We start from the raw sequence: 26,956 nt of genomic DNA, 5'->3' as shown, positions 1-26,956 counted from the left end.
GAGGACTGAGGGGCGCTTGATGATAGATGTCTTATATTTTACTCTGAAAGAGATTGATTGCTGTGTCTGATCTGTCTTTTTAAAGGGACAGTTAAAGAATGAACTTTTTCTCTTTCATTTCTAGCTGTATTCAGCTACATCTTTTGTTTTGTTTTTCAGATTCCACTCTACCCAAAGTACTTTTTGACAAGGAAATAGTCTCCAAGGAAACTGCTGACTGTGTTCTGTGAATTATTCAGACTCATTTTGTCATTTTTCCATGCTGTGAGCTCCACAGCAATATTTTCTCCGCAGAGACATATGTCTCAAAAGATTGGAAAATTGGATCACTCTTTTAACCTTTTTAATTAGATAATGACTGGAAACGGGGTAGAGAGAAAGAGAGGAAAACATGCAGCACATGGCCACAGGGTGGAATTGAACCCGGGGCACCGAGGTAAGGACTCATGTCAGGCACATGTCACGCAGATGAACAGCTTTTCATATACTGAATAGGGCAATTGGACATTTCATGCTGTTTGTTAATGTTAGGGTCATTTAAAGTGCGTCAGTAGGTGTTTATCAGCACAGAACACAAGTCTGGTTTACTTGCACTCTGTCTATGTGACACGCGTAGGCTGTGCAGTCAGTGTCAGCAATATGATTGTGAAATGTGTAAATGTTTTTGTTGGCCCCCTCCTGACATGCACACTCAAACACAGGCACGGCTTCCTCGTCACTGATCAACCACAGTGTGGGAAAAACTGCAAGATGCAAAGATTCATTTATTGGGCCATGTGTTATTAAAAACCTAGTCACAAACTTAAAGTAACATTGTGTAACTATTCTTCCATTAAATAACAGACAAGCTACACTGATTTGTAATCAGTTTGAATGGTGTCTCTTCTAAATTTTAAACCCTGATTTGAAATTCAGATGGAAAGTTCAAAAAGATAAGATAATTCTGGACCTTACAAATAACAGTCAAGCGAACCCTGATCAATTCAGACAAATGCTGGAGAGAATGTCAACCACAAAATGGAAATCACATTATTTTTTGGTCAAATCCAAAGTTGAGAAATTTCTGGAAGGGCTCCAACAAGATATCTCCAAAGTTTTGAAGGTGCTCCTCATGGGTTAAATTCCTGAAAGCTTTAGGGGGGGAGCTAAAATCTACTTGGGGGCTCCCATTAAATGTAACATAATTAGATGGTTGAAATCTGACTGTCAACATACAACATCCAGGTTAAGAAATATTTAGAAATTGTATGATCACATAAGCGACATGGCTAAAACGCAGATTTATAAAGTGCCCCACAACTTTATCCCTGCTGTTTTTTCTTTTCTCTTAATTTATCTAACAGTGTAACATGTTGGCTGCTGATCATGCTTAACTGTGTGTGTGTGCCTTACTTGCCCTCAGAATGTGCCACATTCCCATTGCAGGTTGAGTATCTGCATCATTAAAACTGCATGGCTGATCCGGCCTTCAGCTGTTTCACTGTTCACAGTTCTGTGTACAGATCTTTGGGTATTTGCCACTACTGTTTGCATGGTTTACGATCTGACCGATGCTATTTGCTTGGTGACGGTATGTTGCAATCCAAAAATCTGGAACTAAATGTCGCTATGCAAACGTCAGAACCATGCATCGAGCCTGTTTACATAAGATATCAAGGAGCCCCTGACAAGACACAAAGAATCTAACATAAAAAGAACATTACTGCTGATTTGCATAGGGAGCCAATGCAGATAACTTGGACTGCCAATGTCCTCGGGAGCCCTGTGCAACTCTAATTAAGTAATTTTGTGATAATTGCAATGACAATGGCAATTCACACTACATCACTATTGTTTGAAATGTCATACTAGTCTCCAAAGTTGTTTGACTGCTTTGTTTGAGGGTCACTTTGCTCCACACCCATATTTATGGCAGCATCTAATTTGATTTATGTGGTGCATTCATTGACCAACCCTTTTCTGTACCTTCTACCACAACACCTTTGACTTGTTTCCTGTAAACAAACTGCTCTCATAATTATTAAACATCAAAAACATGCATTTGGCTGTAAGCAGCTAACTAGGTAGTTGCAGCATTACATCCTCCCTCAGGTAACAGCAACCTATTTTATTTGCATGCGACAAAAGAAGCGACTCACTGCTCAGCGTACACTAATCTCATTATATAACTATGTAAGACCGCGTCCAAAGCTTTCTGTCCAGCTCTAATAGGCCTATGATGCCATATCTCATAATCGTGTCTGTCTTATCTACATTCACCTCGTTGTGAACAATGAAAAAAACTAGAGCTTCTAGATCACAATCAAACACCAAAGTGAGGCTTGGTTGTGTTTGCTGAAGGGAAAAACTAATCCTTAAAAGTGCAGCCCTGTATTCATATTAGAAAACAACTTACATGATTTTAATGATCAATGTAGAGTGGAAGGATGGCCATATGTTTGGCATACACGGCCAGATAGATTGCACATGTTTGATATTTTTCAATAATATAACATTTAACAGCATTTGATGCATATTTTCCTGTATTGTGTGTGTATGTGCGTCCTCCTAAGCGTCTTCTTTGATCACTTTTGGTCATAACCTCTATATATATATATCTATATTTTTGGTTTGTCTTCAACTTTGCATGAAAATAGACACAAACAAGCAAGTAAACAAACCCCCAAAAAACACAAATAGGTGGAATACCAGCATCCTAAGCTATAGTACCACTGTTATATCCCTCAAAGTGAAACCTAGAAGTGTGCTGGTGAACGTGCAGATTCCTCTGCTTGTAATTGTGTTTATCACAGCAGACCCAAACGTCACCTCGACGTCGCCAAATTTTCTGCACATGCTAACTGCCTCGTGCCGTTCTTCCCCGTCTTCAGCCACACCACCCGCACGTGCCGCCGTTCGCAGGTGAGGTGGGATCTACGCATTTACTAGCCAACCGGCGCCGCGCACGCCGCCGATTGGCCGAGCCTCTGAACCAATCAGAAAGCACCAAAGCTCCCCTCAGCAAATCGCGGCGCCGTAGCCGCCCAGCACGTGTAGAGTCCACCGCGCTCTGTGGGTACTTTTTGAACAGGTCCGACGTCAGACTGAGTAAACGGAACACGAGCAGGCGCTGGAGAGACAGGGTGGGACTAAAAGCCTGAACTGGACAACAGGCCTAACCCTTGTATGTACACTTGTACGCTCACAAAGATAGACGTTGGCGTAGTTATTTATCTTAAGACTTGAAAACATCTTCAGGTAGCGTGACGTGCCTTCTCAAACGTTGTTTTTAATTTATTTTTTAACGTCTTCGTGAATACAGCTTGGCTCCATACAAAAGGTAAGAGCTCTCTCCCTCTGTTCACTTTTTTCTGTTTCTTTTAGAAAGTTGGCTGTTTTTCAGACTCTGTTTGACGTTAAACAGCCACTTTTGGTCATAACTTCTAATGTTACTTTTCTGAGTAGCTAAATTTAGGCATGACTAACGTAACAGGAGCAAACGGAACTATTTTTTTTTAAATTGTACGTTTGTTGTTTCTCCATTTAGCCACTACTGCGTTTATAAAGTGTAGCTGCATTAGCGTTAACGTCCTTATTATATAGCGGGTTAAAGGTTTTATTTATTTATGACGAGGGTTTAGGAGGTAATCGCAGTCAGTGGACGTAAACATCTGTCCTCGGGTGACCCAGCTAGTTTCCAGTGGAGTGCATATGGCTGACAGGAGTTGGTTTGCATAGCCTATAGGAGCAGCTCCTTTGTGTACTACTGACTAGGTTGTATTGGGTTACTCTTGCTGAATGTTCAGGTATGAATAATCTAAGGTGTCTATAAGCCCTTTACTGTGTAGTATAGGTTGCTTTATGAAGTGTCAGTATCGGCATGCTGTATGAGAACAGATAATATAGGTATTTTGTAGTGACATAGCTTGTGTTTGCCTCGCCTGCATTACACAGTTTCTGAGTTTATTACACATTTATATCCAAAAAAGTAGAAATCTTTTGTCAAAAGTATTGATTTAGTCAATATCACATTGTACAAAATGTTTTACAGAAGAGTCCGTTTGGGATGGAAACATCATAGAAATGTTTCGGTTTATGCAACTGGAAGACACAAACAGATCGTGTTTATTATGTACACTAGTTTTGTGATTGATGAAGTGCTGTAAGTGCAACTTCTTTTGATTTCCTCCTTTTCTCTGCAACCCAACCTGTGTGATTTTACCCTGTGCTCACGGAAGTTGTGTTTTGACATTATTATCTCCACAGATGAATTCACTGGGCAGCTCTTCCAAATGGCCATCTTATGACTCGCTACCCTCCAACTCGAGCTTTCTCCTCAGCGAGAGCGAGCAGACCGAGGATGAAGCAGATGTCTTCTCAGAGGGAGAAGGGGACAGCGGAATAAGAAAGTCCATGCCAGATGGGGAAAGAATCACACTTTCTGGAAATTACCTTGAATTGCCAGCTCATTCAAATCAGCCAGACTTGAGGACTAAGAGCAACCAGCCTGAACACTGCCCTGATGAAACCAAGCGTCCTGGCTTGGCCTCTTCTGGAGCTGCCACATTGGGCTCATCTTCAGCAACACCAGCGGACTTGGCTTTCGCTCAGAAAGTGAGCACCCTCTAGATTTTTGTTTTAGTAATTTTGTTTTAGTAATTTTGTCAGGCACATAGCAGTCGGAGTAGTAAAATTAATCTTTCTCTTTATTTCCTCAGTGTGCAGATTTGCACAGGTTCATCCATCCATTGCTTGAACTCTTGCATGGACTAAAGACTGGGCGATTTGACAAAGGTATGTTAAATGTCAAACATGATTGTCATTGTTATGTCCATACCAACCTGTAATTAAACCCATAAATTCTTGTTTTAAGCCAACGTGTTAAAAGTACATTTTAATTGTGGCAGGTTTATCCAGTTTCCAGCAAAGTGTTGCCATAGATAGATTGCAGAGGATTCTTGGAATACTTCAAAGGCCTGAAATGGGGTAAGACCATCACAAGTAACAAACCTGACATTATAATAGTCATGAAAATGTGGATATTGTCATCCATACCCAGCATTGTCATTAATACTTGTTCCTTTTTTTTCCCGCAGTGCAAAATACCTCCAAAATCTGTTGCAGATAGAGATGATGCTCAAAATTTGGTTTCCTCGGGTGGCATTTCAGTCCACAGATCAGACACCAAGCCAGACCGTCACTCCCAGACTCCCACCACACTGGCACCAGAATCAGCTCCACATGCCAGTTAAGGTAAATGGCACACTCCTGACACACCTCTTGTACAGTAATAGCAGGGCCTTTACAAATGTGCTCACCTTATGATCCAGAAATGTTAATGTAGACAACGTTATATTTTTTATTAAAACACCATATTTTAACAATATAGCAACCATGTGAAATAACTGTAATAAATACAGTAAGATAAAAGGCATAAAAACAATATTGCTGTAAGGGAACTTGATAAAGCATGTTTATAAGAGGGTTAAACATATTGACTGTAGTTCTCCCTTAACACCTCAGATTATCATGGTTGTTATTTTTGGTCTTACTTTCCCCTTCCAGAAGAGAAAACTGAGCTGGTCCGACCCTGACTACTCTGGCAAAGATTTAGCTAAGCATAAGCAACATCAACATGAAAAACATGTGAGCACCCAGCCTGCGACTTCACTTGACTCACTTGTTTCCACGCATGTACCTGGATCACCTAAAAAACAGAAAACCGAAGCGGAAGAGAGAGTCGAACCAGCTGGGGTCAGCTGCACAGCTGGACATGAGTTTACAGACAGCAGTGGCACTTTAAACAGGCCATCATATTTATGTGGCAGGAGAGAAAATGAGAGACGGAAGTACCGTGTGATTTTTTTGTCCTCCCCTTGTGGCAGCCCAGCTGCACAAGACAGCTCAGTGTCCTCAAGCAACACCATTACTACAACTGACTCACCTTAGCTGGCCTTAGCTGACCTTGCTACCACATGGAGGCGCCACATCGTGTCAGCCAGAGTGAAAGCAGAGGGCGGACTTGATTACATAATCATAAAGTTAGGTGCAGAGCCTGTCTGTGATGGCTGCGAAGCATGTAAAACCAGAAGAGGAGGAGGAGGGGGAGGAGGAGAAATGCAGAGAGACATTCATTAACTCCTATCTATCCAGTGTGCTTTCGGATTATACCAGAGTTATTGCACTATATTACCAGGATTTGAATATTATTTGTATGTGAAAGTATCACTTTTGTATAAATTTAAAAGATGTTGGAAATACTTTACATGTGTAACGTGTTTAAGTAGTCTGTGCTGTTTTTGTTATTTTTCATGTAATGGAATAACAGTAACAGTTTAGGGTTTCATGCCATTGATTGAAAGACCAGATATGACTTTTATAAAAATGATGAAACAAAGAGGATCCGTTTACAGCGCATAAAATAATTTTTTTAAAAGCAAAAATACCCCAAATGTGCTCATCCAGTCTCTTACACATCACAGCTTTTCTTTGTCACATATGATTAGAGTAAACTCCAGAACTTTATGAGGCATTTTTCACAGTTTTTGTACATTTATAGACCCAACGAATGATGAATCAAGAAAATAATTGGCAGCTAAATTTGTAGTTAAAAAAAAGGTTACAGCCTTGGCACAGTTACAAAAAATATTTCAATCATGAACACAGATGATTAAAAATGTGATGTAGTAAGCTTAAAATAGTATTTTTCCAGCTGATTGTAACACAGTGTCTGCCACAATGTGCCAAACAAAACCGTTTTGCATTATCATATAGTTCTCCTACTTTACAGTCACTTTATTTATGAAAAACAAAATCTTTGTTTCTATTTAAATGACAATAAATGCAATTGCACGTATGGTAAAAGAGCAAAAATGCTGCATAGGAAGTACCACAACAAAGTTTAAAGTGACTTTTTTCCCCCTATTATGTAAATGATGTGTATAAATTATGGAACAGGCTCGATACATTTGATCTGGTGTACATTGGAATAGATGTGACTGCACTTTGGATGACAATAAGGAAATGTTATTAACATCAAAGAGTTGTGATATTATTTATTAAAGATCTGCTAAGAGAATCTGTACTTGAAACCTGCAGAGAGAGATGTGGAGCCAACATGACCTGGTCATGTGGTGCTGTGGATGGAAGTAGTTGTTGAAAGTGTTTTTTAAAATTATTTTTCACACAAAACGCCCCAAATGTAATGTGTCATGATGAGGGGGAAGAACAGCTCCTGTGTCCCATTTAAAATGGATTTGTGTCACTGATTTGCTGTTATAAAATTTCTATTGCAATAGTACAAAATTGTAAGTGCTTTACTCTTGATTATGTAATAAGGAATATCATGGAGATATGAAGAAGAAAACTATTTCCATTCCTGAACACATCAATTATTTTTGATGGCATTTTGTACCACCGTATTTAAAATCAGATATCATTCATGTTGAATGGTGTTTCATCTCTGGTGGTTTGCCACCTTATCAGCCTTACTTATACAATAGACATAAAGGTGACCGTAAACTTGCCTGAAATTACATCATTGATCATTATTACCAAACAATGGTAAAATCATCTTCTCACCACATTGCAAAGTAAATGTGCTGCTGTGTTAGATGCTCCTCAGGCTTCGACGTTAGTCATTTTCACTGACCCTGAGTTATGTTATTTAAAATGGAAAATGTAAGCACAACAGTGTGTGAACAATTGTGTAGTGTGGTGTTGTTTTGGTACATGAAATGTAGCATCCTACTGTTCAGGTTTTGCTGTGCTGGGTTACATCTTTCATTTGTGAAACAGGAAAAAACTGAAAGTAGAGTAAAAGTTTGATTTCCCAGTTCTTTGTCTTTAATTCTTCTTGTTTTTAGTTGGTTTTGTTTTGGGCGATTTCTTCGTTTCCTATTATGAATTGTCATTATTGGTGATTGATTGATAAATGCACATATTTTTTCATATATTAAAAGAACGACGTGGTTCATCAAAATACAGAATATGCTTTTTGATTTCAGGACCGACAGCCCAAGCTCGAAGATGTTCAAGATTCATTAACATTAACATTATTAACATTTTCCATGCTTCGGTATTTAAAGTTAACGTTTGAATTTTGATTATCATTTTATAACACAGAACTTGAGTTTCAGAATGCATTAAATGCAAATGCATCACTTCATAATAGCTTTTTCTAAATGGAGCAATTAATTGATTTATTCTAATTAAATGGTAAAAGTCTGTTACTACTTCCGCTTCAAAGGGAAACATTGGACCTTTTACACCTCTACATTTATACTCTGTAAATAAAGATTTCTACATAAAAACAAACAAATGATCTCATCTCATTATGATACATTAGTACTGATTAAACTAGCCTATAGTATATGGCTTATGCATCAATATTGAAGGGGCATGCTTCTGCTAGCCAGTCCAAAACACCTTGTAATAATAATAATGATAATTCTTTAGTTTTTGTAAATACGTATTTGTATTAAATACTCATATTTTGGTGCTGTTGCTCTTTAGAGGAGGAAGGAAAGGGAACATGGTGGAACCTCTGTAACAAATACAGGAACGAGCAACTTGCAGAGAAATTGATGCGCAGTGGTTGTGCACGGCACACAGAGAGGCCGTGGATGCAGTTGCTACATTTACTTGAGCCCTACCTCCAACAACAACCAACTACCTCACATAGGAACCTTGACCATCCTGCTGCAGACACTCTCTCGACATGAGAGTGTGACACGCCCTTTTGCAGCACCTCTACGCGCCCAGCAGACAGCCTTCAGTGTCACACACCAACACCATTCAACTTCCCGAGCACACCTGAGTCCTCAAGGAGCCCCAGTCCTCCTGCACACAGACCCTTGGGTAACATCACTGATACTACTATCCCAGCAACATCGCCTTTAAAGCACAGTTGCTCAGCATCCTGTCTGTCCCCCTGGATGAGGATGACCTCTGTGCCCTCAGCCTGGCGGCAATCATGCGGAAGCAGAAGCTGCGGTGCCGAATAGAGGAATGCCTGTACGAGGTTATGTTTGGAGAAGAACACTAAGCACGCACACACAGACAAATACTATTTTATTTGCATTGTGTTTGGACTGTATTTCTTGTTTTGCAGTTCTTGTTTGCAGTTTTTTTATGCAGATTTGCCAATTTATCTTGCACATGTGATGGGTCTGCTTTTTTGCGGTGTGATTACAATTTTTTTTCCTACCCTTTGGTCAGTAGGTACCCATAATACTAAAAACACTGGTCAATTTTAAAAGTGGTGACATAATCAGTGCCAACATTTTGTCCTGCAAAAACAGAGACAAGCACCAGCAGGGAGAAGAAGTATGCAGCAAACGTGTTGCAGGCGGACCATACTTACTTTTGATACTTTGTTTTTAGAATCAGAATCACTTTATTGGCCAGCTGTGTGGAATTAGACTCCTGCTCACCGTGCTCCCAATCGTACATACAGGTGTAGACATACAGCTTAACAAGGAACATGACAGGTAGGCGCTGATATGAACATAAAACTTAAGAAACATAAAACACAAAAACAAAAAACAACAACTATATACATATTTAAAAGATAAGAAAAGCATATATATGCAGACATATACATATACATACATACATACGTATCTTTATATAGACACTGACAGACATTTGTAGACTGGGTAAAGGACTGGTGATGATGCAATGAAATGTGTTATGTACATGAGGTAGGTGGATATGAAAGTATATACATATCTCTGTGCAACAGACTAAATGTAAACAGTGATGATATAATGAGCAGGTTGTCTGTTGTCTGGAACACACTACTTTTATTTAGATTTGAGTCTCCACATTAAAGATCAGAATACTTCTCCCATCACTGTTTAATTTACTATATAGTGTATATATATTTATATATGCTGCACAATAAAGTTTTCCTACGTTACCAAGAGCACGCAGCAGGCGGCGCTAAGAGAAATGAGCTTCCGTGCCGCTGGGTGGCGCCAAACTAACGTCGGGTTTGCGGAAGCGTCCGGCGCTTCAGCAGCAGCGAGTAAACAGAGCGCAGGACGCACAGATATATGTTGAGGATGCCGCTAGGCGCTAATTTCTTTTTTATTATTAGGCTGAACGACATAAACTCTCAGCTGTAATACAAAAAGCTCACCGTGGGATTTTATCAGACGCAGAAAGTGACCGCAGGACAGCAAACCGAGCACTGAAGTGTGTAACACTGTGACGGCGTCTGTGCTACGCTCAGCTAGCATGCTAAGCTAAGCTAAGCTAAGTCCGGCTAACCTCGGTCGGTGTCTGTGATGGTAAATCGCAGCGCGACCTCCTCCGGGCATGGCAGCTGGAGCAGGAGCCGCTTCTGGCGGCTCTCTGGAGTCTACCTTAGACAAGAAGTTTCGTAGTGTCACGAACACGATGGATTCAATTCAAGGACTGTCAACGTGGTGCATCGATAACAAGAAGTACCACAGCCTGATCGTGCGGCACTGGATGAAGTCTATGAAGAAATGTAAGTAGCTTTTTTTTTCTTCCGCCTCTTAAACTGACAGCTGCAGCTTCGGCAGGTGCGGGTGAAGTCCTCATAGTGTCTGTGAGAGAGTGTGGCATGTAGGCGTTTTGACTTGCAAATCGACAAATTCGCCTAAAAAGTTTGCAGTACCGGGACACAGTGGAGTTAAAAACGTGCGCTCCTCTTATTATTCCTCATTTAGTTAGCCTGCGCCTAGCTGAGACCCTGCTGCGTTTAGCGGGAAAGCTCGATAAATAGCGACGTTGTGCCCGTTTTTTTATGTTTTGTCATGTTTTAATGTCTGTAAATTACTGCTGTATCATTTTCCGACATGAGGAACACAACTAAGTTTAATAAAGTGCTCGGTAAGGGTATGTGCACTTGTCAAATGCTGTTCAAAGCTGCATTAGCAGCTATGAGAAGCGTCCTGAAGAGTCCCGGGTCCAACGTGTATCAAATGCTATCTGGCTAATTGATTATTTTGCAAAGTTGCAGGTTTATATTGTGTCCACATGCGGGAACACCCTTGGTTCTGGGTCTCTGCACAAACACATTGAAGCTGTCATCCACAGGTGCCCTCAAACAGGTTATTCAGGCAGAGGTGTTACTCTGTTCAGTCATCTGAGCTGATAAAGGCTCCTGGCTCATGTACTTAAAGTAATCTCATCTTTTTTGAACAATTGTTTTATTGTCTGATGACTGAACTCAGTCAGGGCTTTCAGTAGTTATTTTAATCTATCAAGATTATTTCGTTATGGGGGTTTTTCAGGGTAACACAGCGTCAGTCCTGTTTGATTTATCTCTGAAACAAAACATGTGCAGCTTGTGAAGGTAACAGTTCAAATTCAAATAACTGTAACGAATGACAGTGGCACCAGTGATAGAGAGCTATTTAAATAGACTGATATTTGCTTATGTAATCAAATGCAAATTAGTTCAGATAAATGTACACAGAACATTTTATACAGAGTATGTTGTTTCCGATATACAGCTTCTCTCAGCTCTGTATCTTGTTATGACATTCACATGAGCTGTCTCTGCTGAGCTGAGGTGTTGAGGCAATCGTCTTTGTTTGTCGGCTCGGCCTTCCTCGTGTAACTGTAGCTTTGTGTGTTTCTTACTGTGAGCAAAGAGCAAGAGACGACCGTAAAAGCCTCGAGACGGCGAGGCCTGTTCTCTCTCTGCAGTCACTGCGTAAATCTCCCAAACGGTAGCAGGTCATGCCTCTCAGTCTACAGTGGTAGTGTGCTGTCTTCTTGTTGGTTACATATACATTTATTAGACTGATTATGTTTCATTACTCACAGTGTACAAGACTTCATAGATGACATTTACATTACATTTAGTATACATTAATGCATTATAACTTTAAGTCCATTACCAGTGGAGAAGTACAAGATATATTTGTTAAATTTATGCATATATCTGCTGGATTGATAGTGTTCATATTTGTTTGTGTTATTAAGAAAAAATGTACATTTATTATTTCCTCCTGCTCCTCTGTTTTGTGTCATTGTAAATGACATATCTTTGGGCTGGTTTGACAAACGACATTTAAAGACATCACCTTTTGTCTCGTGAAACAAATTGGGATTGTCATTTTTCACTATTTTTTAAATATTTCTAGGCCCGAAAATCTTTTAAAAAGTCACTCAACAGATTAATTGGTAATCAAGACAAACATTAATGTTCTTGTTAGTTAGCTGTTCTCTGTAAAATATGTAAGTAAGTATCATTAAATGGTGTGCAATTACCGTTGATGGTGGCTGTTCAGGTTTATTGTGTATCCCATAATGCTGACTTGAAGAGTGTTTTTGAATAACAGACATTTGTCTTGTTTCTGTCATAGAAACACGTGTCGATTAACTCATTAGTGTAATGACATTTCCGTGCGTTACATTCTGAACACTTGGTTTGTTGTGATTAATGCTGGAAACGTTCCTGTTGCATTCATCTTACATTTTTGATGTGCTTGCTTGCTTTGATGTTCAAGAACATTTCTGTGTTTTTCACACTGTAGCAGGAGATAAGGAATTTTTATTCTGACCTCTGCGCCAAGGTTGTCTGTTAGACTTTGGCTTCACGCCAGAACTCCATGAAAGTGGAGAAGTTTGTCAGAACTCAGAGGTGTCCTTGCCTCACACTGCTGTCTGTCTCTCTCTCTCTCACAGCTTGCTGTTTGTGTTTAAAGTCGTGTGTTGTTAAAATGCGCCTCAGTCTTTAGACTTAGTGCGGATTACAGTTTTAACCAAGTGTTTGTTATGCGAGATGGATCACATTTAAACGATCAAAGGTCAAAGCCGTAAATGTAACTGTCCGCTTCCCTTGCATTAACTTGAAGGTCTTCCCTGGTGAACACAAACAAATGGTTGACAGGATGAGAAAGTGTTTGCTTTGGGTAAGAAATGTGTCTTTCTGGAGGACTGAAGCATTGTAAACTTTATTAGTAGATTCATAGGCTGGTTAAACCAGTTTATTTTGAAAATCTGATGTTTCAGCCTTTGGTCACAGTTTCAAATCTTGTGCAACCTGATTTAAAAATGTATAATTAGTTTCCTGCGGATCTGTTTTTTTCCAAGGTCTTTTCATCACTGTGCACAAACGGCCTAAAGTCGGTCTGTTCATGGAGTTATTTAGCATTTGTATGTCTGGTTTTAGTACTTAGAAAGTACAGATGAAATAATGTTTGTAAAAGTTGGCACAGAATACTCAGATCAGATTTTAGCTTTGCTCACATGTTCCCCCGATGAGCCGATCGCAGTTGAGACGGTTGCTTCTCGAATTAAAGAAAGGCTTTGCGGGGAAGAAGTGTACTCACTCCGTCAGTAAAGTATAAATAAAAGTATTGATTTGGTGTCCGCGCCGCAACTTGGGTATCATGCTGGCGCTGGTATCAAAGAAATGAAAATTATACTCAGTCCTGTGTGTGAAAACTAAGTAGGCTGTTATTTCACTCGCTCTCTTGAAAGCTCTCTGTTGTCATCACAGAAACATAAATGGCAGCAGAGATAGTGATGATGAAATGTTACATAGTCTGATGTTGGTTATATGTCATATTTATTGACTGCTCTCTTACAGGACTTACCTTCTCTTGGCCTTTTCATCATGTATTTTAATTATTCACATTAGTGATTTGTTTGGGTTCTGGTAATAAGGGTTTGTCTTTTTGACATTTCACAGAGTAGATAATGAATCGATTATCCATAAAAAAAAAATAATCAATGCATTGCAGCATTAGTGGTGACTACAGATATATGTGAACATGAGCCTCATTTCAGGTTATTTGGACTTGGCTCCTCCTTCAGCAGAACATTACCGTCTCTAACGTTACCCTCTCTTTCCTCTAACAGCTGATGCCTCGCACAGGCTCAACCTTTTTTACCTGGCCAACGATGTCATCCAGAACTGTAAAAGGAAAAATGCCATCGTGTACCGTACAGCGTTCGCTGAGGTGCTCCGCGACGCCTTCTTGCTGGTCAAGTAAGTACCTGGTCAGATAGTATATTTTAGTAGCAATACGGTTTGTTGCCCTATTTCTTCCCTCTCCATCCTCTCAACCTCATCCTTTGTCTTTTGTTCTCACGTTCTCCATCTCCTCTGCCCTCGCCTTTTGTTTTTATTCATTCAAAGCGGTTCCTCGCACATAAATAAATCTAATGTCATTGTAACAAACAAACATAAATCTCCTGGCTCCCTCGTTCTTATTCTGTCATCCCCTCTCCTTCCTCCAGCTTTGAAGGTGACCCGAAGGTTACTAAATCGGTGGAGAGGATACTCTCCATCTGGGAGGACAGGGGTGTGTATTCAGGGACACTCATCACTGAGCTCAGGAGTAGCTTAGTCAAAGAGGAGTCCCCTCCAGAGACACCGGTGGAGCAAAAAAGTAAGTGATGCTTCATGAAACACATTTCATGCGCAGACTTTGCATCCATAGATCCAAGATCACAATACTGAGCTGACCACTTTTCTGTTATGATCTCTAATTTCTGTTCTTATTTTCTCAAAGCTCCAGTCGAGTCTAAAGCCGAAATACGGTCAAAGGTTGTTGCTGAGTTTGTGGTAAGCAACAAATTTTAATGGGCAAATTTAGCATTTTTCAACCTGGAATTGATTTTCCTGTGTTTTTGTGTCATAGTGACTATACACCGTTAAAATACAACAGCCAGTCTCTCGAGCCTTGCAGCAGTTTGTTCAACTCTTTCTCCCTGCCTGCTTTTCAGTTTGTAGGAGCTCTTAGTCTGTGCACTCTGACTCAAATAAATTAGAGTGACCGCCCACATTGTCGGCTAAATATTCGCTACACTTCCTGTACTCCAGCACAACAAACTCTTATGAGCCAGCGTTACTGCACTCACATTTCCATTGTTGACTTCCTGCAACAAGTCACCTCTCCTGAGATTTCAGAGTAAGACTACTTCTTGAGGGAGACTTGGTTACACACCCAGCGGGTGTAGTGAGATGAAAAGAAAACCTTATTATAAGTGTCTGATAACATGAATCTACAGAGAAATAAAACAATCAGAGAGTCAGTAAGCCTCTAGGATTACTTTGTAGCCAGTTTCACAGCTGCAGGCTGCAGTGCTCTCACTAGGTACTGGACCATATTCAAAATGTGTTGTCCCCATAGTCACTTTGACAGAAATACATGGGGAAAAAAAGGTTAAAAAATACTGAAGTTACTCTTTAAGCTGAACTAAACCGCTTGTTCCTACGTGTTATTTTATTTAACTGATGCTCATTTATTTAACTTCCTCCTTCACTCAAATATTGTGTTGGTCTGACGTTTTGGCTAACTGCTCTGTCTGCTTTAGCCCCAGGCACTGTTAGATGAACTGTCCAAGTACAAGAGATCTGTCGAGGAGATTGACCTGAGAGAAAAGCAGCTGACGGCTATGAGAGTAGACATCTGCAGTTCTGAGGCCCTCAAGAAGCTCAAAGGTGCCCGCTCTACTCTTGTACTGTCTGTCCTACTGCAACACACAGATAGGTCTTTGCTTCGAGATCACCAGTGGTTCTTCTCTTTTTGACATTCTCTCAAACGTCATCCTTACATTTTTACAGATAAGGCCGGAGGAAAGAAGTTTTCCAAGGACTTTGAGGAAGGAAGTGCACAACTGCAGGAGTTTGTGAAGTTCCTTGACAAACAATGCAAAACGGGACCTCCTCTCATGGAGGCCCTCACCAATGCAGATATCTTCTACGAGACCCAGTACAACGAGGTCAAGATTGTTGCTAATGTGAGTGACAGGCGGATTTATGGTCAGATATTTATTGTAATATGTACATTTTAGTTCTTAATCATAAGAAACATAAAGCAACACTGTGATAGATATACTGTGAAGATATTCTTATTTTTGAAATTCAGTGTCATACCATTGTCGTAATTCTGGAGTGTTGTACATGTGTATTTGTTATTATTACATTATTTATCATAAAAAATGAGTTGACAACTTTGCTAACAACCAAACATCAAGCAAGTACAACAACACATGACATAGCAGCCAGCTAATATTACTTACTAGTCCAAAAGCTGGTTGTAAAAACAGACAGAGGCAAAACAAATTTACTATGTAGCATATTTACACATGTAGAAGCATATTTGGAAGCACCTAAACCAAGGAAAGTGACCAGATCTGAACAAGTAAACAAAGTCTGGCCGGCTAAATGCTCCCGGTGGGGTTTGAGGTCGCATAGAGGACAGACCAAAACAGCGTCGCAGCCCTGATGTGACAGAGACGTGCCTAGTGGGGTTTCGGGGTAAAAGTCAGTCCCAGATTTACTCTTGCCTGGCGGCTTCTTGCTCACTGTCACTGTCTCTTTTTTTTTTCCTCTTGTTTTCGTGGTGGTACAAACACTATCACTCCCCTGGTGCTGTAAGCTCACAGTCCAGGCAGCCCGGCTAACAAACTGAGCTCACATTAGCTAACAGCAGCTACAGTTGGCTGCAGTTTACTTTAGTGTCCATCAGAGATGAGGCGGAGCAGCCGGAGGACATCAGAGGAAAAAAAACAGAAAACATTTTCTCTATAAAATATGATCCGGTTTCACCAAAATCAGTGAAATAATAAATATAAATAAATTCCAGTGGACTAGGAATGACAAAGACAATGTTGCTTTAAGCTATTTGTATCAAGATTACTTCCTCACAAACTTTGTTTCACACTTTTGCAGCTACATATTTGTTCACAGTAGTATATACTTCTAATTTATGGAGATGGGTTAAAGTTAAAGTATGCCAGCATTGTTTGTCTTGTTCAGGCTCCTATTCTCCCTGTTAGTCAGAAAGAAACACATGTGTTCATGTGCTGATACTCCATTATTTCTCCTCAAGGCCTACCAGACGTTTGCTAACCGGGTGTCCCACCTCAAGCGTAAGCTGGACACTCTGAAGGCCACCTTGCCAGACCTGGACGATTCACCCATCCCCTCACCCTCTGCAGACGCACCGTCTCCGACGGGCTCAGAGTCCCCTTTTCATGGTCTGGAAATGGCCCACCCCGATCCAGATCTCGACGGCTCCGCTATGGATGATGAAGCAGAGCCACCGGCGCCGAGCCCTCTATCCTCACCAGGAGGATCCCCCAGAAACATAGACGCTCTCGGGGAGAATGACAATCGTGAAGTGGAAGACATGGAGCTCTCTGATGAAGAAATGGACAGCGGTGGCATTATAGGTAAGGAGTCAGCTGGCAATCAGAGGTTTTTAAAATGCAATATTTAGAAAAGTACAACATTATTCACACTGATTTTTCTGTGGCAGCATTATAAGGAGAATGTGATGCACCACCAAAAATAGGCAAGTGAAGGCACTGACTCATGCTGAGAATAACACAAAACTCCATCAATCCAAGCATTTCTTCCATCTGTGTTCCAGCCAATTTCACTGGAACACTTTCCCCGCCCGGAGAGCCATCTAATTAAAATGAGACACATTTTTACAACAGCCGTATATCTGCCATTTTCCACTTTTTATGTCCAGTTCATTTTTTTTATTGGCTACAGCACCTGCAGCTTACCTTTTATATGATCTGTGTTAACTACCACACTCAACTCTGACGGGTTAAAATATGATTTTTTTTACCAGCAGGTACATGTGCTTAAATTCATTGTCAGCCACATGTAGAGATGATCCTGTTGTTCTTTTTGATGTGTTGCTTTTAATCCTCTGTGAAAAACAGGACCCCCCCCAAAAAAAACAATGAAGAATTGATCAGAGTCATGGATAATAAAATAAAATAGTTGCAGCTACATTATATCAGTCTCAAGCATAATATCTTACAGCCAGTATAATATTACTTTATTAGCGTATTATAATTTTAGCATTCCAAGAAGTTTTGTAATTTAACATATTTTTAAAGATAACTGTAAAATATTTGCATTTTTTTTTAGATGTCTGACCTGTGTATTATGATTTAGTTTTTCACAGAAAGCGGATGAGCCCATGTTTCAGTGATTTTTGGCAGCATATCCTCCCTCAATTAACTTACTGGCAGCAACTTTTCTGGTTGCATAAATTATCTGCACTTGTAGAAAAACTGATGAAATGAGTTGCACTGCCTATTAAAATATGAAACAACTGTAGTTGTCTTGCTTTTTTATTTTATATAATTTATTTTATATATGCTTTTTTATTTTATATATATATATATATATATATATATATATATATATACACACACACACACATAGAGTGCATATCGGATAGCGTCTGAATTGTTGTATTTTTCTCCTTAGTTGAACAGCGGGTTGAACGCTCCACCCAGCCAGAGGTGTCCACTCCAGCCTGTGCAAAAACAGAGCCGTCAGTGGTGACGGAGCAGCCCGTCGCACAGGTCACGCCCCCTGTCGCAGCTCCTGCAGCGGCCGTGGAAAGTGTCGATCTGGGTAAAATCGGCTCCATCCTCAACAGTTTAAGCTCAGTCATGAAGAGCACAGGTGAGTGCTGGTGGCTATTGATGTAAAAACTTTTGACCTTTTTATTAGAGAGTTGTCACACTTAAAATAATGTTTTTTCTTGATTATAAACACTTCTGGATGATAAGACATGGTGATTTACATTTTATGATTTACTTTTTCTCTCTCTTTCTTTCTCTCTTTCTTTCTTTCTTTCTTTCTTTCTTTCTTTCTTTCTTTCTTTCTCTCTCTCTCTTTCTCTTTCTCTCTCTCTCTCTCTCTCTCTCTCTCAGGACCATCAGTGGAGAGTCCTCCTGCAGCTGCCCCTGCTGGCTCCTCATTGAGGACGACCCCTGCTGCCTCTCTGGCCTCTCAGGATGCCACTTCACTGGTAAACATTCTTTCAAAGGTGGACGTAAGTCCTGCAGACCTCCTCGGTGCTCTCTCCAAAGTCCATGGCCAAAGCAGCCGTGACGGTGAGAATAATGAGCCCTTTGCTTAGTTTGTAATAGTTTTATATCATACATTTAAATCAACAAGCTTGCTTAAAAACATTCCTGTGTTTCCCTTTTCTTCACTCAGGCATCAATTCTCTTCTGAGCAGCCCAGCTGCAAATGTCTCCTCAGACTCCTCCACTACAGGCAAGATTCCTCCCTCTTCCTCATCCACATCTGCTTCAGCAGTGTCCTCTCAGAGCCTGCCTGTCTCCTCTGTTGCACCCGTGCCTTCTTCATTTACCCCCACTGTCGGGCAGAGCACAGACTCCAAAACCCTCACTCAGACTTCCAACCCAGCCTCTGCCCTTGTCCAGGCTCTACATAGAGACATGGATTTGACAACAGAGACTGAGCCGTCCTCATCCTCTAAGAGTTTAGAGTCTAAAATCCACAGCTTCCTGCAGGGGAACTCTGCTTTCAGTTCATTTGACCTGGGGTTTATGCACTCAGCGCAAAGAAGTGATAACCTCAGCCCAGTAACTGGGGCAGACAACCAGGATGGGACTCCAGTGCGGGACGAAGGCGGTGGCACCCCAACTCAAGATGAGATTATGGACAAGCCTGTAGTGGCCCCGTTGCCTTCCAACACAAATCAGCCATCTATTGGAGAAACTTTTAACCCGGCTCCTGTTGCGTACCAGAACAGCAGTCAGCAGAACCCCAGCAATCCCCAACAGCAAGCTCACCTGCAGCCAGGTGTGGCTCAGAACGGACAGGTGTACCAGCCGTACCCATACGGCAATCACGAGATGTCCGAGCATGGGATTACTGCACCTGTTGCACATTTCCAGCAGATTTCTGCACAAACAGGAGGCCCAGTGCCTGGAGAAAGAGCCCCGGGCAGTGCCAGTAGCACACAGACAGTTGAAGGCTTTCAGGGGGTGAGTGAAAGGCGTTGGTATGGAGACATTTACCCAGAGGGGAACTCTCAGCAACCGCGAGGCTACAATGCAACACCGCCTGAAGGGGCTGGAGACAACGCGGCATCAGGACTTTATCCATACAGAGTAGACCAAACTCAGCAACCACAAGAATTAGCCTCCCAGCAAGGCGCCGCCATGTCCTCTGGTTTCTTCAGAAGCACCCTTCCCCCTGTTCCAAATTTCCCTCCCCCTCTTCACGCCCCTCCTGCAACCAGCGGTGTGATGATCCCCCGAGAACCCCACGCTGACACCGGGGAGGCGATCGGGGCCAGAGCGGACAGTGTCATCAGTGGGATGGTGGTCCACGACCATCAGCACAAATCCATGTTTAATCCAGATGAACCGATGTATGACCATGACCGCCCCCGGCCTCCTCACCCTCCTCCCCCTGATGTTTTGCGCCCTCACCCGGATAACCTCCAGTACCAGGAGGACCCGGAGCGCTACCACAATGAGGTCCACCATCGTGATGACATGTACTTTCAAGAGGACCCTTACCGCCACCCAGAAGATCCATATTACAGACCAGGCAGCCCTCCACACCACTACCCCAGACCGCGAGGGCGACTCACTCCCCCTTTCTCACCCTCAGAGGACCCTTACTTCACCCACGACTACCAACGGCACAGCCCCCCTCCTCCTCAGCACTACACTCCGAGGAGACCACCGCCGCATCTTGAAATCCGCCATCCTGGTCTACGACCTCCTCCCCACCGGCCTCCCCACCGGCCTCCCCACCCAGCACACCATCCACACCCCAGAGGACCCCTGCGACCACCACCACCATTTCCTCGCTTCCACGGCCCCGATCCAAGGATGAGAGGTAAACGTCCGGGTCCAAGAGGAGGGGGAAATGCCGGTCCAATGTTTGCCCCGAAAAGACCCTTCTTACCCCCACGGTACTGACTGTGCATTTAGCTTTGAGCTCTTTAAATCACTGTGGATGTCACGAAGGAGGGGGCAGGACTTTTAAAACTGTGTGTGCGTGGTGGTCCACACCCTGCCATGAGAATCTCAGATGGAAGATGTGGGTGGATAATAGTGCAGATAGTGAGTGGGCATCAAGAGACAAAGTCGTACTGTAGAAGAACTTACTCAGCAGCTACCAGAAGAAAACTGCAAGCGGAGAAGAATAAAGGATTTGTAGAGGGGTGAGGAGAACAAGAGACAACTCCAGGAGATGTAAAAGAAGTCGGAGGCTGTGAGGGCTGCTGAGCTGAAGAGCGAAGACAGAAGATTAAAGAAAATAAGAGGTGGATATATATAATTCACTTTTTGTGTTATTTGCTCCAGTATGAAGCATTGCATTAAAAATGTAATTAAGCGTCCGTTTGATATAGGTCAGACTGTGTGCATGGTATGCGTGCGTGCATGCGGTCAAGTGTAAGTCAACTAGCCACAGAGTCCGGAGATAGTTATTTTTTTGCTAAGAGTAAACACAGAATGTAGTCGATGCAATGTTTCTGCTGTCATTTAGTTTGTCAGCGAGCAGTTTTGACTGCTCCTCTTCCACATCAGCAGTAACCTTTTGGTAAAACATTTTAAATTAAACAGTGTAATGTTAGAGAATTTATGTTCCTTCTACAAAACACGTTTGCATATTTGGGGAAATTATTTTTCATTGTCCCAGCTCCGACTGTTATATTTGTGAAAGCGATGTTCTCTCTCACTGCGTCAGAACCCTTTCGGCGGTAGTTTTTACGTCTCGTTGAGTTCCTTGAAAGAGAGCGGCACAAGTCCATTCAAATGGAGAAAGACGTGTTAGTTAATTTTTTTCAGCCTCCATCGCCGGACGCAGAAGAAGTGCATTTTTGGAGGGGATGAAGATACTGGACTTCAGTTTCGTTTTTACTTGTACTGACTAATAAAAATCTGAGTTTGAAAGATTGTGTTGTTCATTTTCTTTCCTCTCATCCTGGGACTGTTGCACCACGGCCCGAAACTTAATCATCATCTTCACATGCCTAAACCAAAAACATCATCTGCTCGTCCAGCACCAGAGAAAAATGGAACCATCGTCTCTTTGAAGTGAATACAGGTTGCATCACACAGTTTGATGCATTGTGTAGAATTATGCTTATGCTATTTAAGGTTAATCACCATTTTAATACTTAAATATTTTTTTGTAAAAAGTCATCGGAAAGGGTTTGATCTGTCTTAAATAAAACTCAAAGAACAAAATGAACATTTCTCACTTTTGCTGTATTTAAATAGTATTTAGTTGAACAAAATACTGAAAACATGCAGCTATTTCTAAAACAAACTGTTTTGACAGCTCACATTAAAGCTCTTTAAAATCTAAAATGAATTGAGGTCTAGATAATTAAGCATTTAAACTAAAGGAACTGTTACACTTAACGAAGGAATATCCACAGCCAGATTACGTACTCGTGTGGACGTTCCTGTTCAATATCGGCATGTTTGTTTTTAGTCATTTCATAAAATCTCAAATCTTTCTCCTATCAGAGTCAGCTTGTTAAATGTCTACTTATATAACCTGTGGAAGACAGACAAATCTCTTATTACCATTTTAAAATGTCCTCAGTTTAGTTTGAGTGGAGTGAACTCCACTGATTACAAAGTTAACACATTTCCTAAATTACTCTATTCTTCTTAAACTTCTGCAGGTTTTTAGTTTGCCTTCTTAAAATTACAAGTCAGCTTTAATCAGTCAAAATCTATCAAATCTATGTATAGTGCTGCAACCTTTGAGCATTAAAGATTTCCATTTGGTCCAACTTCAAATCCTCTCCGCTGTTTTCTGCTGTGCTGCTGCTGTGATGAACACATTTCCAGTTGAGGGTTCATTGTTTCCCTCTGGAGAGCAGATGTTTGTTTTCACTCCTGGCACAGCAGAATAAATATCTCTGCCTCTTTAACAGAAGAGAGGACAGTGTGAGTCCACACAGAGCTCCAAGGTTTTTAAGACAAAGTGACAATCAGTAAGATTAATTAGGCAATTACAAAACGAGTATTAAAGTCCTGCCTGATTAATTCATTTGCAAAAATTTTAGATTTGATGCTCTTTTTAAATGCTTGTGACATTTATCAAAATAAAAGACTTTTCTTAGAGTCACTATATTAATTAAAATTAATAAACCATCACATTTATCCAATTATACACTCTAACTTTAATAGATCTGAAACAAACAATAAACTTTAACACTTAGCCTTCACTTTAGGAATTCATATTTTACATTTATCAAAGTCACTTGTGCATCTGTATTAACAGATGAATTGAGAGTCGCCTTAATTAAGATCATTGCAGCCTTCGTTAGGGGAACTCATGCAATTTTGCAAAAAAATTGATGTTGGATAAAGTAATGAAAAGAAAAAGTGAAGTTTGGAGTGAATAAGTTTATTCTGCGTGATAAATTAGGTCGGATTTTATCGTTACGTATGTGGAAAGCGGCCGTCAGAGCGATGATAAACGTTTCTAAAATAAAAAAAAATAGTGCACCGAGCTCAGGTGAGACAGCTGTCGCCAGGTGTCAGTAGATCTGTCCAGCTTCACTTTCACTTTCTGCCCTGTGGGATCAGGAGCAGCCACAGACAGCACTTTACAGAGATCACCAATGCACCACATGTTGTTTACTGTGCTAGAAAGTGCGTCATGATGATGAAGAATTTATTTATGTATCCTGTGTGAGAACTGTTTACTTTTCTTCAATGTTGCATAAATCTTCTTTCCCTTGAATTTGAACCTGTTTCCTGTTTGATCCCCTCCCTCCTCCTGTTTTCTTCCTCAGGGATCCAGAGCCACACTTTGATGTGTCTGATGTGATGGGGAACCTTTTCCACGTGTTTGAATCCTGCACCGCTTCCCAGTGATGGCTCTTCACGGCCTCACATGAATGCTGTGCACTGCAGCAGAGGAGTAAGCCTCCAGCTTAATACGTCTGAAACTAAGTGGCACCAGCAGGAAATCAAATCGATCAATACAGGGTGTGAGCAAATCATAATATTTTTTTTGTCTTTGTGTGTAGGTGTGTGTGTGTAGGTGTGTAGGTGTGTGTTTGGGAGGAAGTCACAGGAGAGCAGGAAGGTTGGACAGAGAGGCCCAAATGTGTAAGTACATCCTGGATTATTAAACACTGTTTAAACATGATTCTCCTTCTCTTTGTCTCTGTCTCTCACTCATACACACTTTCCTCACACTGCTTCAACAAACCTGCATGTACATACACTTCCAACATGTCAACACATTATGTCCAATAAATGCATGTTTTTGTGAAATAAAGAATTCCTGAAAACAAAATAAAAAGGTTGTGTTGTCTTATTGTACAGCGTACAGCTTGGATACATTGATTGAATTCCCCACAGAAGACAAAGCAAAGACCTTTAGAGTCTTAGGTCAGGCTGGTCTTGTGGAATATAACTTAAAGGTCCGGTGTGTCAGATTTAGAGGGCACCATTTACATTTTCATAACTATGTCTCTCTAGATGTCACTGTATCTTACACTTTCTTTTTTTTTTTTTTACTTTTCAGGATTTTTAGTACACATTTTAAATCCTGATGCATTTGCTCCTCCTCATCATATCATTTAGTCTATAGCTCAGTCCAAACATTTATTCTACCAGTGCTGTAAAATATTCCAGCGAGTTCTGACACAAATCGATATATATCTAGTTTGTTAAAAAAAACAAAAAAACAAGCTTCCCTTTTCATGATTCTATTTATATTTCTGGTTTGAAGATACAGTTTGAAATATTGCTGCTTTTCTTTGCAAGATCTTTTAGCAGATTATTTGAATAAAATTTGTTTTAGGACCCAATAAAGGCAGTAAAATACATCAGTACTAACATCCTATTACTGTAATAATAGAAAAGATTGTACTGTGTCTATTACAGGAAAATTCTGGCAACCACAGCTGCCTTTTTTTTTTCTACAGTGTGCGACCACTATATTTTGTCCTACACAGTTGGAAGGGGATGGTGAGGTGAGGGGTACTCAGTGAGTTTTTGGAATTTCACGACTAGATGTCTCTAAATCTTAAACACTTGACCTTTAACTAATGGAGTATTTATACTTTCCATGTAACTTTGACTTAAAGGTGCTGTATACTGTCTTTCACCTCTGTTTAAATCAGGAGCACACCCTCGGGTCCCCTCGTGTCTTTTGCACAGTCATACGCTCAAAGCGCAGCAGCAACGTAAACAGCAGCACTGTCCTCGTTTGTGTTGGGCTCGTCGCCAGATGTCGTCGTTGGTTACTCTGGAATAAAATGACATCCATTGTGAAAGTGACACCGATCACGTTTTCACGAAGCTCACTTTGGTTTGTCATTCATTTACACCTGATCAACGCCACATGAACCGAGTGCGCGCCTCGCCCGCGCCGTGGGCTTAAACTGGGGCTTGAAGGCAGATAGGATTTAGTGGCCGATGGCAGATGGTAGTCTTAACATCAGAGACAAGCCAAGGAGATGCTCAGCAGTTGGAAATAAAGGAATTAACGGTAGACAGAGGGGAAAAGATGTGTCTGTGATTTATGAAGAAACACTATAATGATGTTGTTTGAGCCGAGCAGCTCCAGATCGTGACTGCTTTGAAGTGTGCGCAGGTCGGGGTGTGTGCTGCCTGCTGTCATGTGGGCTCATTGTTTACATGCTGTCGAGATTTCAGAGAGGGCGTGTGTGTGTGTGTACGTGCGCGCCTGTGTGTGTCCTGTGAAATTACGGTCCCTGCATTCACCAACACTTTTATTGTAATTTTTTCCCTCTCTCCACTCTCAGGGGGGATATTGGAGCCGTAATAATGTGTCACGAGTTGAGTAGACCCATTTCAGCACCATGGCCAGCTCCACGGCGAGAACAAAAGGCGGATTTGCATCGCTTGATGTCAGGGACCGTCTGCAATTTAACCGCCCACACGAAAAACGAAAGAAACGTGAAACCCTCAGAGCAGCTTTTAAAGCGATGCCTTGTCTCTATATTTCCCCTGTGAAGAACTAGACACCTTAAACATTTGACCGCCTCGTGTCTTACATCTAGCATATCGTATACCTTTGTCTAAAGTGCCTTTTAGCCCGCTTTAGCCTGATTTTAGTATGTATGTTTCTGTATAAGCAGGTGATAGTCACACAGTGAATCCATTCTCTCGTCACTCTACTTTAGACTTGATTAGACTGGATGTCATATGGAAAATAGCTTCACTTTCGACCAGGTCTTCATGCGTATGTATGTCGAGTTCGCATGTGCGATTTCAACGTTAGGTGAAATGGTGGCTCTAAATTGCCTGTGGCTGTGTATGTGACTATAAATGGGTGTCTGACTATAGGAAGTATATATTATGTGGATAGACTGATGACCTGCCCAGGGTGTACACCGCCTCTGGCCTAATGTGAGCTGGGATAGGCTCCAGTCGCTCATGACCCTGCACAGGATAAATGGCTATAGTGAGTATAAAGATGGATGGATGTTCATTTAGAGCCCTCATTCAGGGCTGTCATGGCAACATATCATCATCGTGGATGGATAAGTGAAGCCCCCCCATTTGTGGTATTAAAGGGCCACAACGTTTCATATTGGATGAATGTTGAAAATATGAAGCACCTAGAGGAAAGGTAGACTTCTGAGAAACAGTGAATGAGATTTTTGGTCAATTTAAACAGTTTTCAAAGATAGGTATACAGAAATTGATGGAGTACATTAAATGAAATGTCATCTGTGATGCTGTGTTTGCTACTCTACATATAGTAGCCTACACCTGACATTCAATATAAAGTCTCCTGAATTTTCACATAAATAACTTTCTCTCACGTGGGTTTGTGCTCAGCTTTCCACTAATATGTAACACTGATATACGCGTTAATTAGATGTTATGATTAGCCGCCTCCGAATATAAAATCAAGTGATTTTATAAGGTCATGCAACAGGAACAAAGATGGAACCAATGTTATTTTTCCTACAAGACAATATATCATGGATATTGGGATATGAAAGGATAGAGAAGCAGAACTCCTTACGTCTGATAAGATGAAGTGATTAGTTTTGTAATTAATTGGCAGAAAATAAATTGAAATATTTAAGCAAAAATCAATAGCCCCAAATTCTTGTTATGTCATCTATGATATTAAATAGATATATATTTGGTTTGGGGCCATTGGTCAAACAAAACAAACAATAAAAAATATATCAACATGGCAATTTATTCATTATATTAC

The 26,956-nt window shown here is 41.0% G+C and overlaps 2 protein-coding genes across 4 annotated transcripts; both read left to right on the top strand.

The window, feature by feature from the left end:
- Positions 1–3,034: 3,034 nt before the first annotated feature.
- On the top strand, positions 3,035–7,813 carry ciarta (circadian associated repressor of transcription a). The gene is made up of 6 exons (XM_010743514.3): positions 3,035–3,319; positions 4,246–4,593; positions 4,698–4,773; positions 4,887–4,965; positions 5,076–5,232; positions 5,545–7,813. Exons 2-6 carry the CDS (start codon positions 4,246–4,248, stop codon positions 5,926–5,928), a joined length of 1,044 nt encoding a protein of 347 aa, XP_010741816.2. The 5' UTR covers positions 3,035–3,319; the 3' UTR covers positions 5,929–7,813.
- A 2,082-nt stretch (positions 7,814–9,895) lies between these two features.
- rprd2a (regulation of nuclear pre-mRNA domain containing 2a) lies at positions 9,896–24,055 on the top strand. Of its 3 annotated transcripts, XR_797330.3 has the most exons (12): positions 9,896–10,477; positions 13,828–13,957; positions 14,209–14,360; positions 14,484–14,536; positions 15,289–15,415; positions 15,539–15,714; positions 16,809–17,151; positions 18,212–18,412; positions 18,664–18,846; positions 18,953–21,044; positions 23,541–23,668; positions 23,778–24,055. XR_797330.3 is itself a non-coding variant. In XM_010743512.3 (10 exons), exons 1-10 carry the CDS (start codon positions 10,303–10,305, stop codon positions 20,695–20,697), a joined length of 3,285 nt encoding a protein of 1,094 aa, XP_010741814.2. In that variant the 5' UTR covers positions 9,896–10,302; the 3' UTR covers positions 20,698–21,677. The 3 variants fall into 3 exon arrangements, 1 of the variants encoding a protein (XP_010741814.2); XR_002042300.2 differs by lacking the exon at positions 23,778–24,055 and having other exon boundaries at positions 23,541–23,747; XM_010743512.3 differs by lacking the exons at positions 23,541–23,668; positions 23,778–24,055 and having other exon boundaries at positions 18,953–21,677.
- The last annotated feature ends 2,901 nt before the right edge of the window (positions 24,056–26,956 follow it).

Source organism: Larimichthys crocea, chromosome XIII (genome assembly GCF_000972845.2).
Source record: "Larimichthys crocea isolate SSNF chromosome XIII, L_crocea_2.0, whole genome shotgun sequence".
NCBI lineage: Eukaryota > Metazoa > Chordata > Actinopteri > Sciaenidae > Larimichthys > Larimichthys crocea.
This window is presented reverse-complemented; position numbering and strand designations above follow the sequence as displayed.

Excerpts from the sequence above, each read along its gene's own strand:
- ciarta (XM_010743514.3), top strand. The coding sequence starts at position 4,246 with ATGAATTCACTGGGCAGCTCTTCCAAATGGCCATCTTATGACTCGCTA. Across the intron at positions 4,594-4,697 it reads ACTTGGCTTTCGCTCAGAAA|TGTGCAGATTTGCACAGGTT; the intron begins GTGAGCACCCTC and ends TTATTTCCTCAG. Across the intron at positions 5,233-5,544 it reads AGCTCCACATGCCAGTTAAG|AAGAGAAAACTGAGCTGGTC; the intron begins GTAAATGGCACA and ends TTCCCCTTCCAG.
- rprd2a (XM_010743512.3), top strand. The coding sequence starts at position 10,303 with ATGGCAGCTGGAGCAGGAGCCGCTTCTGGCGGCTCTCTGGAGTCTACC. Across the intron at positions 13,958-14,208 it reads GACGCCTTCTTGCTGGTCAA|CTTTGAAGGTGACCCGAAGG; the intron begins GTAAGTACCTGG and ends TCCTTCCTCCAG. Across the intron at positions 15,715-16,808 it reads AGGTCAAGATTGTTGCTAAT|GCCTACCAGACGTTTGCTAA; the intron begins GTGAGTGACAGG and ends TTTCTCCTCAAG.